Below are 13,008 nucleotides of genomic sequence, written 5' to 3'. Positions count from 1 at the left end.
AAATTTATTTGAAGGAGGCATTCTAAAGTAATCATGAAATACAATTTCAATTACAAAACCAACTTAATAACCGGGGTAAATAATGTTACTGGCCTCAAATAAATGGTTGCCAAATTGAAATTATTATTACTGTACAATGGGCATTTATCATCACATAGTGCAAGCTTATCACAGGGTTTGACAGATGTGTGTTGCAAATGAAGCAGTGTCACAGGCCATCACACAGAGTTGAGCTTTACAAGACCACACAGTGAATCCTCATGCAAAGAGTCTTGGCAAACAAGGTTCAGGACATGCATAGTATAAATGTGAGTCACAGCTGTTTGCAAGTAACATTCCTGGTGGTGATGACGCTTCATCTGGTGTTAGAAATGGATGGTTTCCAGTGTCTTCCTTTAAGGGTATGATGTCTGTCAAAACAGTTTCAGAGTTAAGATTTGGCACTGAAAATGGTGGTGTTGGCTGTCCCAGTATCAAAAAGGCACACGGTTCACTTCTGGTCATCTTTCCAGGCAACTGTGGCTCCTCAGTAGTTTCCGGAGTCTCTACAGAAGTGGCTGCAGTCTGCAAAATGAATTTGGTGCTTTGAATGCACTGGTCTTGGTCACACTTATTGCTCTGGGATTCAGAAGAACCATACATAGCCAATCCATTAGATGGTGTCATAGGCAAATGCAGGGGGGGTTTCCCTCTGCCTGGAAACCCCCCTCCCCAGCCCACACCATGACCACAATAGAAATAGTAGATTGTTACTAGTGCTGCATGTTCTCAGTATCACAAATGAAATAATTAGCACCCCCTGTGGATCTTTTAACATGTATCAGCCAGTAATAAATAACTTGTGCACCAACTAGAAGATCTGGAAAACATGCACTGTTAGAGATGCACTGCTATAGAGCCCAATATGTACATATATGTCCAGGGCAGGGCTAGGTTCTTCTCCTGCCCCGCCAGGCTCCCGGACTTGCTCCAATAGTCTGGAAGGTCTGGAAGGTGCCCACATCTATAATAAATACATTCTGCTCAGGCAGGATGGCTCTACTGACGCATCTTAGCTTACTGTGATCGCTGGTCCTGTATATGCTGGAATTAATACACTTTGTATGACACTTATTAAAGCTGGTTAAGTACTAATTCTGCCCTCTTCATTGACTGGCCGCACTCGCTCTAAAATTAAGCATTTGGAAACCCCCCTCTGGAAATCCTGCGTTTGCCGCTGGGTGTAACTTACTGTGCCATATCAGTCAGTTTAGCTTGGGTTCATTGGTCCACAAAGTGCAGCGCAGCAGTTAGTGATAATATTGCCATAGCTGCATGGATTATAGTTTTCTTTCCCTCTTTTACTTGACCAGGAACCTTTAATATTTTCATTGGTAGTTTGATTTGAACTGATCAAATATGTACGGAAACCTGACATACTAACAATTGACCAGACAGAGAAGAAAACCACAGCTTTTAGAACTCTTGCTGGACTGTCCTTTAATGTATTGAGAAATCCTGTTTGTTGAGAGTGAAGTATTACGTGTGTGATTATGAATGCAGATAGAAACATTGTCAGAAAGGACAGCGATAAAATGAACATATAAAAAAATCTGTAGTTTCCACCTAGGGACAGTGGTGAGTAAAATGCTTCAAACGACAAAGAAGAGTCTGCTTGTGACCAGGATTAGGGATCAGTGTGAGATAGAATACTCCAGTTTGCCTGGCCATAATAACCCGGCCATTGCAGTAGAACGTGTTCCTCAATGGATAAAAAACCTCCCATTTTTCTTCTTTTTGTTAGGAGACTCCATTGGAGAGGTTTCATGAATTCCCTCACAGTTGACATTACATTTCACCCTGTTCCCAATTCCTCTGCCTTGGTGACATACTGTAGTCATCTTCATCCTCTGTTTCACTCCACACATCCATTTCCTTTTCTTGTTGCCTCATACTTTCAAACATTGCCAGAATACACTCCTTTCTCAGTTACTTAAGACAATACCAAATCCCTGATCCATTCTCATTTTATTGTCCCTTGACTACTGCAATCTCATGCTATCTGGCCTTTCCTCTCACTTGTTTTTCCCCTCTACGATCCATCCTATTTACCGTTGCAAGACCAATCTTCCTTTATCACTGCTCTACATCCGCTACATCACTGTCCTAATCTATACCTCCAGAATTCAAGTCAAGTTGCTCATCCTCACTTTCAAAGCATTCACTATCTCCTCCCCTTCATACCTGGTCATGAAATACATGACTTCACACCCTGCCTCTGACCTAAGCCTCTCTGGTAACCAACTCTCATTCCAAGACTTCTCCTATGCTGCTCCCCAGTTATGGAACTCCCTACCCTGCCTGAACGGACTTTCCTCCTACCTTCAATCTTCCAAGCTCTCTCTCCAAACCCATCACTTCACTACAGCCTATCCATTTTCCACCTGATACTACTTCCTCCAACTACAGTGCCAATAGCTCTTATTGTGTCAACATATCACGGATATGTATTGTCTTAGATATGTCGTTTTTCCAATCTATTTAGTTTCATTCATAGTAGGACCATATATTTATATAAAGAATTCTTGAATTTCATTATTTTATTAGTCTCTACTTGCTTAGATGAAAAGTAACAAGCCGTAACACACAGTTCTATAATAAATATATGACACCATATAATATCTGTCAATTGACTATTCATACATTGAAAGATTGGACATATTAATTCTCCAGCACTAGAAAATGTTTGGCAGACAATTTGTGGGTAGATGTTATCTTTACCCACAGCCGTCCATCCTCACCATAATTGTTTTTATAGCATATTCCTGGCTCTATCATAACCAGAGTGGTGCTGTAATGATACATTGCTGAAGTGAATTGGGGTTCTTATATGATATGATTAGGGGTGTTTACAACGGTATGCAGTCGGGAAGCCGGCAGACCTAATCCCGACAGCCAGCTTCCCGACTGCTAAATCCCGGCGAGGGTTAAATGACAGGCATCTAAATGTAGAAGCCTGTCATTTTACCAACGCCGGGAGACCAGCGCACGGCATCCCGATCGAAAGTGATTCCGAGCGTGGACAGCGGCAGGGGGGAGGATTAGGTTAGGGGCTCCCGGGGGGGGACTTAGGGTTAGGCACCCCCCCCCCGGAAGGTTAGGTTTAGGCTAGGGGGAGGGAGGATTAGGGTTAGACACCCCCTGGGGAGGACTTAGGTTTAGGCGGCGGGAAAGGGGGGGTTAGGTTTAGGCACTTAGAGGGGGGATTAGGGTTAGGCACTGGGGGGAAAGGTTAGGTTTAGGCACCCCTAAGGGAGGGTTAGGGTTAGGGGGCAGAATAGGTTAGTGATTTGAACTGCCGGGCATGGGTCCGGCGGTAAATCATACCGATTCCTATACAACTGTGTAGACAGGCTGTAGATGTATCACTGATTTTAAAACATATCTTTCCTTATAAGCAAATTACCATAGAGCCCTTATCTAATGTCACATTGGAGCATGGTACTCTACATAAGCACTCAGTAATGATTTTAATTTATGTTGTCACAAAATGCTATGCAATGAAGATTACCAGGGGTACAGTAGGCAAGGAAACACTATATCATATGTGTCACATTGATTATATTGTCATTGTCATTGAATGCATACTCTAATTCAGGCTGCTGGTTCACATCAACATAAAGATAAATGAAGACTGTTTAATAGATGTAAATGCATGATTTATTGGATAAAGGGAATATGGTCTCTTCCTATATTCTTACTTCTACATTCATGCCTTTGGTCAATATGAATTTGACATGATTTATAGCAAACATGATACCGCTGCAAGAAAGATACATCTCACGTGTTTTCATGTAACAGCGGCCTGATGTGTCTCATAGAAATGGACTTGTATATAAATGTACATGTCTTTCTGCCTATCCTCAAAGACCCACAAGTAAAAGTGTCTGGTGCCCCTCCGATGCAATCCATGGCTGACAAAGTTGTGATCAGGAGAAGTCTGGCTCATGCAGAAAGGCAGAAGAACTATGGCGAATCTATCAGGTATCACTATATATAATATTATGACAGTAAGTAACGATGACATGCTATGCTCTCTGCCAACTTGCTGGAATTAAAACTCTCAAAAAATATCCTGTAACACAGAAGTGAAATGAATAAATCATGCACTGATAACCTGCTAAATATTCTAAATACAGAATTTGTTTTTGTTTTTTAAGAAAACTAGAAGTGGCAAAAGAACATTTGAAGAAAGAGCTGAAGAATCTGGAAGCACAACACGAGTACTTTGGAAATGGTATTTACCAAGTATACTAGGCAGCTACAGTATGCAGGGTTCTGTTATAGGTCTCAAGCAGCGAATATGGACATATTACTATATTGCCAAATATAGCTAGCAGGCAGGAAATAGCGAGTCCAGGTTATGGAGATTTGACAATGTTCCCATAAATCTGTAGATCCGTCCATATAGCATAAGGCAACATATTTCTGGAAACTCTGTATATTTACCATTACTATAGTGATATAATACTGCTATTGCATAGCTTGACAGTAACTGTATTTTTATTTGAAACTGTCCAATGCTTTATCTTGTCAATGGTCAAGTAAAAGAAACATATTCGTGTGAGAACATTGATAGTATGGTGTAAGACAAGTAATACCATATTTGTACATGGAATTTGAATTTGAGACAAAAATCTACATAAACATATATTTTACAGTGTTAGGGAATACGTATAATCCCTAATTTACTAGAAAGGCAGAATGATATATTTAAAAAAATATATATTTTATATATCTAAATATCAGCTATTTAGATCATACAAATAGCTGCTTTTGCCGTACTTGTGTAACATGGTACATTACATAGACTGTTACAAACAGACATTTTGCTGCACATACAGAATGTCATTTTGGAGATAATTTAATTAAGAGTGATGTGTCACCGGACATCAACGTGATTTCCTTCTGTGCACATTACCATTTAATACGGTAGGCAATGTTTGCTCAATTCCCTTTATAGCCCGCGAGGAGAAATAAGCAAAGAACCAAGGCCTTTGTTTGACCACGCACATCGCACTGAATTGAATCACCCCCTTAGACACGTTTTGTTTTTTTACCTGAATTCTGAGGGGAACCATTAGCACTGAGGCTTATATAAATACCCTGAGTTCAGGGATAGGCAACATTCATGCTCTAACAGCAAAACTGTGGTGTGGCATGCTGGGATATGTAGTGCCACAGCAGCGGGAATGCTGCATGTTGACTACCCTTACTATAGTACACCTACATCTGCCAGAGTATATTAATGCTTATAGAACTACAAGTGCCTGCATGCCCTGGCATCACATAGAGCCCTGGCCTGTTGCATGAGCTCCATTACCAGTGTGAGACTGTTTATTCCTGTGGCGGGATGGGGCACCTTTTCTGCCAGCCCAGTTTCCCTAGGAAACTCAGACCCATGCCAAGTCCTACTGTGATATTCTGATCCCAGTGCTTTGTGTTTCCCTGTTATAGTGAGACAAGCCCGGCCTTTCATATCCTTGTACTTATTGGGGCTTTTACAGAGGGTCCACAAACTTTTCTTCTCCCTTCATTTAGGGTAACCAGCGCAGGCTTTTAATGCTGGTTCTCTGTCCATGCCAAGATATCGATTTAATACAAATTTAAAATGCTTGTCAAGTTGTCATCAACAAGTCTATAATAATGACTCGTGTACAGGATTGGACTGGCCCACAGGGGTACAGGGGAAATCCCCGGTGGGCCCCACTGCCTAAGGGCCCACCCTCTCTTCAAGGTGCCAGGTTCCAGACCTCAAATTATACATTGTTACTCTATTAGATGGTCAGTTATCTGGTTGAGCAGTACCACTGATCAATATGGGTGCTTGGTTCCCTTCTATAGAATCTACACCTATTGATTAGCCAAGCATTTTGGGTGACTGGCCACACCCCCTCTGATGGATAACCACACCCCTTAAGCATGGGCCCCTACCACTGCATTCCCCGGTGGGCCCTTCATGCTCCAGTCCGACACTGCTCGTGTACCAAGTATGAGTGCAAATTGCGATGAGTCCCAATATACAGTATGTACAGTAAGCAACATTCATTACCATCTTCAAGTCTGTGATAATGCTAATGATGTGTAAATTTAAGGAGAATCTGTCTGTACCCATTTTTAAGGAACCTTCACTATAAAGAGTTAAAATTATTTACTTTTTAATGGATGGGCTTATCTCCAGGAAAAACATCAGGGAGAGACTAATATTCTGCAAAATGTACAGGGATTGGACTGCTGAGGACTGGGGTAAAGTTATTTTCTCTGATGAATCCCCTTTCAGATTGTTTGGGGCATCTGAAAAAACGATTGTCCGAAGAAGGAAAGGTGAGTGCTACCATCAGTCCTGTGTCATGCCAACAATAAAGCATCCTGAGACCATTCATGTGTGGGGTTGCTTCTCAGCCAAGGGAGTGGGCTCACAATTTTGCCTAAGAACACAGTCATCAATAAAGAATGGTACTGTACCAAAACATCCTCCAAGAGCAACTTCTCCCAACCATCCAAGAACAGTTTGGTGAGGAACAATGCCTTTTCCAGCATGATGGAGCACCTTCCCATAAGGCAAAAGTGATAACTAAGTGGCTTGGGGAACAAAATATCAAAATTTTGAGTCCATGGCCAGGAAACTCCCCAGACCTTAATCCCATTGAGAACTTGTGGTCAATCCTCAAGAGGCAGGTGGACAAACAAAACCCACAAATTCTGACAAACTCCAAGCATTGATTAGGCAAGAATGGGCGACCATCAGTCAGTAAGTGGCCCAAAAGTTGATTGACAGCATGCCGGGGAGAATTGCAGAGGTCTTGAAAAAGAAGGGTCAACACTGCAAATATTGACTCTTTGCATAAACTTAATGTAATTGTCAATAACAGCCTTTGACACTTATGACATGGTCGTAATTTTACTTCAGTATACCATAGTAATATCTGACAAACAGGTCTAAAAACACTGAAGCAGCAAACTTTGTGAAAACCAATACTTGTGTCATTCTCCAAACTTTTGGCCATGGCTGTACATTTGTGTGAGCTGCTGTAGTTGTCACAATCCTTTATACATCCTAAAAAACTAAGTCATATGACATAAAAGCGGTGCATGTCTGGGGAGGAGGTTCATGTCTTCCTTACGTGACATGATTCAGACACAGTCAAATGCTGTTTTTTATGATGCTGAGTCACAAGACAGCAAAAAAGTTAAACTCTTCGATTCTTTTAGTATTTTTTACACATGAGTTAAGAAAAATCTGATCCTTGGGTGAGTCTGCCCCTAGCAATTAGTCTGAGAATTTCAACATGAGACAGCACATGAGAATAAGTGACCTATAAAAATGCACCAGACAGGTAGATTGAAACCAGATTAATAGTAGTGAAGATACTTATTTAACATATGGTTTACCCTTTTTTACTGTGTGTCTTCTACAGGGGGAATTCCACAGGCTGCAGCACCTATCACTTTGACGCGTTCCTCTGAACTCAGGTTGGTTGAATTGTATTACAGCATGCTGACTGCGGAATGCCTTAATAAGTACAGCACAGGCCATGTACAATGGCTGTCATACATAGCTTCTTAAAAATCGGTATGTATGACCGCCGGACCCGGATCTCAGCCCAGCGGATGAAATCCCGACGGCGGATGCTGGCAGATGAAGATCCCGACTGAAGTGAGTAACTACCCTAACTCTCCCTTCTCCCCCCTACCCTTAATCCTCCCTTAGGGGTGCCTAACAGTAACCTCCCCACCTAGTGCCTAACCCTAACCTCCCCTCAGGGGTGCCCAAACCTAACCCCCCTCCCCGCACCCTGAACCTAACCCTTTTGGGGGGTGGCTAACCCTAACCTCCCCCCGGGGGTGCCTGACTCTAACCCCCTTCCCCTAGCGCAACCCTCCCGGGGAAGCCTAACCCTAAGACCCCCCGGGAGACTCTAAACCTAACCCTCCCCCCCCCGCAGCTATTCGCTCCCGACGCCCAGCTTAGCTACGATCGGTATGCCGGGCGTCAGGATTTCGGCATGGGGCTAATGATAGGCGTTGTTATTTAGATGCCTATCATTAGTCCCATGCCAGGATTTCACTGTCAGGAAGCTGGCGGTCAGCAATTTTGACTGCCGGCTTCCTGACTACATATTGCTTCTTTATTTTACTAAATGCTCACTATTTATTTTGTTATTATTTTTGTTAACTGCTGTTAATAAGGCATCACAAGGCATAAAGGGGGGACGGGCATGTGCCCTGAGTTCCCCTTTCCCGTCGAACATTTCTTACAGGTGCGCCGCAACGCTACATCTAGACATCCCTGGCCTGTAACTGAAAGCAGAGGGAAGGGGCAGGCACAGATTTTGACATGAGAGGAAGATGGGAAAATAGTCACTCCTGGCCAATACAAACAATGATATAATGAAGGTGTATCCTCAATATGATACAATTTGTCCCTGGCTCTCAAATCTGTTGATATGATTTCTACATTGTGTCCTATATCCTATGTATGAATTTGTGAAAAGCTTGTAACATCATACAAATCGCAATAATGAGTGCACAGAGCACATCCACTGTTACAGTCTGCCATTCAGTGTGCACAAGTCATACACACACACATAAACAGACAAACCCACATGCCCCCTGCTATTGCATGAGGACTGACACTAGTATGGTGATAAATGAGATCTCTCTCCCCCTCTGATGCACTGGGTCACTGAGCAGTTCTTGCAGTCTACTGTAGTATCAGAGTTCCCACACTCACCTTTTATATCCAAACAAAGGTGCTGCATTTAATTTAAATTGAATTACCATCCAGGATCTGCAATGCAGCATGAACAGATCAGAACCTACCGTTATCCGAGCTCCCTATCCTCCACTAGTTTGTTTCTGTTACAGTATCCCAACCTACCTTCTCCCCAAGTCCACTATTACAGATGTTTTATTTCTACAGCCACTTCAGAGAAAACATGCGCCACCATGCTCTGAGGAGGAAGGGTCATCTTACAGACATATGGGCCGGACATGCACTGCATGTAGCAATATGCTGCATGATTACAATAAGGGGACAGCAGCAGGCTGTGAAACCACCCGCTTGCCGGCACAATCCACCAAAGCCAAATCCTTGCTCCTCCACTGATAATTTTTTATTTTTATTTTTTTTTCAAATTTATTTTTTTAATAAAAATCGGATAGTAAAAAAAAAAGGACAGACGCCCGCAGAGCCCTAACGGAAAAACTCCCTGCTAACACATATGATTAATAATACACCACTCTGCATAGGTGCCATATTTTTTTTTACTTTTTAGGCAGAGGGAGCGGTTGCTCCTCCTGCATCCTCCTGGCTATGTCACTTGGTGGGGCTAAAGAGCACAGGTAACTAATGACTAGTTCATCTACCTGTTCTGTAAGGTAAGAGGGAGTGTAACAACAGTGTGTGTGAGTGTCTCAGACCCTGTGCATTTTACGATCATTTGCAATTGTGACTGTATGTGTGACACGCTGCATGTGTGACTCTTCATCTGCGACCTGCTACATGGGTGTTTCTGCATGTGTGATTACATCTGTGACCTGCTGCATGTGTGTCTCTGGATCTGTAGCCTGCTGCATGTGTGACCTGCACCTGTGATCTTCTACATGCTTGCCTGCATTTTAGACCATAGGGACCCCCCTGTATTAAGTGCCCTAAAGTGGTAATCCAGCTGTGCATACAAAATAAACACAGAAAACAGTAAACAGGGTATCAGAGCATAAATACAATATGCAACAGCAAATCATAGCATAAGTGTATAGCATAGGTAACAAATGTCACACCACAGACTGGATAAGACAGATACCAGTGGCAGGGGTAGGGTAACTCACTTACACTCGCAGATACATACAGAGATGAACTGATTCAGTGCTCAGTGATCCTGTACCCAACATATTGGTGAGCAATCATAGAGTTACTATAGGGTAGAAGGAGAACAAAAGAGCTTCCGCTAAAATGGGAGCCTCTTGACTGCACAAAACAAGATGTGAAGTATCGAAGAGATTCCCTCCGCAACATCAGAGTGTTGAAAAATGACAGTTAGGTGCTGGTTGGTTGGTACTTTATCTCTGTCGACTTTATCTCCATCCAAGACTTAGTAAATAAACCTCATAGATTGTAAACTCCACGGAGGCAGGGACTGATGTGCTTGAAAAATATTCCCTGTACAGCACTGGGGAGTAGTGCCTAGGGTTAGGCACTTACTGGAGGGTTAGGGTTAGTCGCTTACCCCCACAGTTAGGCACTTACCCAGATGGTTAGGGTTAGGCACCAGGAGGGAGGGTTAGGCTTAGGCACCAGGAGGGAGGGTTAGGGTGAAGATTAGGGCTAATAAACAAAAGATTTGCCAACCATTTTTGTGTCGACCTTTTTCATGTCGAACGTTTGACCCTGTTGACTCTTTGTACCTGTCAAACTTTTGACCCTGTCGACCTTTTGTACCTGTTGACCTTACATGTCGCACTTTAGTGTGTCTGACTTTTGTCCCTGTTGACCTTATGTTCATGTCTAACTATTGACTGTCTAACATCTAGGGCCAAATGTAATAGGTAGTCTGTTTTGGTAAATTGCGAGTTTGGTGCTAAACTCGCAATTTTTCACAACTCTCCAATGTAATAGGGTGTCTGTTCGCTAAAACTCGCTTTTTTCAGAGTTACTAAAACTCTCCATTCTCAAACTCACATCCAGATGTTTTCACATTGAAAACAATCAACTCGCCCAATGTAATAGAGTGTCTGTTTCAGACTCGCAAAAAAAAGTTTACCAAAAGTCCCCAAATAATAGACCTGCTTCAGGCTAGCGAGTACATCCTGAGCAGGTCAGATTAACACAGAAACATGCACATATCCATGAGATATGTACATGTTTCTGTGTGTACTTATGTTAAATGGTTTTAAATAAAAAAAAAAAAGACGTGCACCCCCTCCCCAAAAGCATAACCAGCCCCGGGCTTTATAAAAGCCTGTTCTGGTTCTAATAATACAGGGGCCAAAATGCGTAGGGGGCCCCAGTATATTAAGAACCAGCACAGAGCTTTGTTGAGCTGGTCCTGGTTCTGGAAAATCAGGGGACAAAACGAGTAGGGGTCCCCTGAAAATTCCAGAACCAGCACCATACTCTTTCTAGCAGGGGGATAATGCCACAGCCAGGAAAACCTTTTACCAGTTTCCCCGGCCAAAGCATTACCCCTGACCACTAGTCAGTCCAGGCCGGGGATCCCTGGGGAGTTGGGTACCCCCCCAATAAAGGGGTACCCCTCTCCAGGGCACCCCAGGCCTAGACTGATAGCCCGGGGCTATCCCCGGCACCCTAGGGCGGTGGGTGCCGGGTTGATAGTGTAAAGTGTAAAATTAAGTTTTCAATATTGTCTTTATTGGTAGAACCACAAGTACCAGCAAGCCTCCCCTGCATGCTGGTATTTGGAGAACCACAAATACCAGCATGCGGGGCATTACGGGCCCGCTGGCACTTGTAGTTCCACAACTAAAGAAATACGTAAATAAACAAACATACACCGTGAAAGTATAATTTTAATAAAACATACATGCACACTCACACTCACACATACTCACCTAGCATCCGAAGTAATCCATAGGGGTGTACCTGAAAAAAAAAATCCATACTCACCTCTCCTATGCGTCGATCACGTCCTCTTCTGCAAGTAGGCAATCCAGGGGTTAAAATTAAAAAACAAAAAAAACCCGATCCATGCCGGACTGAGCAAAGGTATGTGTGTACACATACCTTTGCTCCGCGTAAATGACCGGGGCACACGTGTGCCCCGTCAGTGAAGGGGCCGCCAGCCAATCAGGGAGCATCTCCGTCAGAGCAGCTCACTGATTAGCTGAATGCGGCCAGCCTGTGTGTTCCATAGACGTCTATGGTGAGAAATCCCCATAGACGTCTATTGTGGGAACCGCTACATCGTAGCCGCAAGATTAATTGAGGTTAATCTTGTGGTAACATCAATGATACAATGTCGCGACACGTGTGCCCCGGTCATTTACACGAAGCAAAGGTATGTGTACACACATACCTTTGCTCAGTCCGTATGGTTCGTTTTTTTTTTCGTTTTTTTATTTTAACCCCTGGATTGCCTACTCGGACAAGTGGACGTGATCTACGCATAGGAGAGGTGAGTATGGATTTTTTTTTCAGGTACACCCCTATGGATTACTTCGGATACTAGGTGAGTATGTGTGAGTGTGAGTGTGCATGTATGTTTTATTAAAATTATACTTTCACGGTGTATGTTTGTTTATTTACGTATTTCTTTAGTTGTGGAACTACAAGTGCCAGCGGGCCCGTAATGCCCCGCATGCTGGTATTTGTGGTTCTCCAAATAAAGACAATATTGAAAATTTTATTTTACACTTTACACTATCAACCCGGCACCCGCCGCCCTAGGGTGCCGGGGATAGCCCCGGGCTATCAGTCTAGGCCTGGGGTGCCCTGGAGAGGGGTACCCCTTTATTGGGGGGGTACCCAACTCCCCAGGGATCCCCGGCCTGGACTGACTAGTGGTCAGGGGTAATGCTTTGGCCGGGGAAACTGGTGAAAGGTTTTCCCTGGCTGTGGCATTATACCCCCGCTAGATAGAGTTCGGTGCTGGTTCTGGAATTTTCAGGGGACCCCTACTCGTTTTGTCCCCTGATTTTCCAGAACCAGGACCAGCTCAACAAAGCCCTGTGCTGGTTCTTAATATACAGGGGCCCCCTACACATTTTGGCCCCTGTATTTTTAGAACCAGAACAGGCTTTTATAAAGCCCGGGGCTGGTTATGCTTTTGGGGAGGGGGTGCACATTTTTTTTTTTTTACACACACACACAGAAGCCATCATGGATCTCACTGATCTGTGATGGCTTCTCTAAAACTCGCACCTTTTAATGCTACTCGCATTAAAAGGTGTCAGTTTACATAGTCCTAAACTCGCCTAAACTCGCAAATGCAGTAGCCTCGAGCTGAAAAG

The 13,008-nt window shown here is 43.4% G+C and overlaps 1 protein-coding gene and 1 pseudogene across 2 annotated transcripts in view; one reads left to right on the top strand and one right to left on the bottom strand.

The window, feature by feature from the left end:
• The window catches only part of LOC148521372 (uncharacterized), an 85,194-nt gene that overhangs the window by 19,829 nt on the left and 52,357 nt on the right, over positions 1–13,008 (top strand). The window contains exons 4-6 of one of the 2 annotated variants that reach the window (XM_088475284.1): positions 3,918–4,023; positions 4,200–4,276; positions 7,458–7,512. In XM_088475284.1, the coding sequence (XP_088331410.1) occupies positions 3,918–4,023; positions 4,200–4,276; positions 7,458–7,512 (238 nt within the window). Of the gene's footprint in view, positions 1–3,908; positions 4,024–4,199; positions 4,277–7,457; positions 7,513–13,008 lie in introns of both variants that reach the window. The other variant, XM_088475285.1, reaches the window with a different exon arrangement.
• On the bottom strand, positions 219–1,932 carry LOC148521373 (palmitoyltransferase ZDHHC14 pseudogene; annotated as a pseudogene).

This window comes from Taudactylus pleione, unplaced genomic scaffold (genome assembly GCF_031769625.1).
Source record: "Taudactylus pleione unplaced genomic scaffold, aTauple2 ptg000169l, whole genome shotgun sequence".
NCBI classification, from domain to species: Eukaryota; Metazoa; Chordata; class Amphibia; order Anura; family Myobatrachidae; genus Taudactylus; species Taudactylus pleione.
This window is presented reverse-complemented; position numbering and strand designations above follow the sequence as displayed.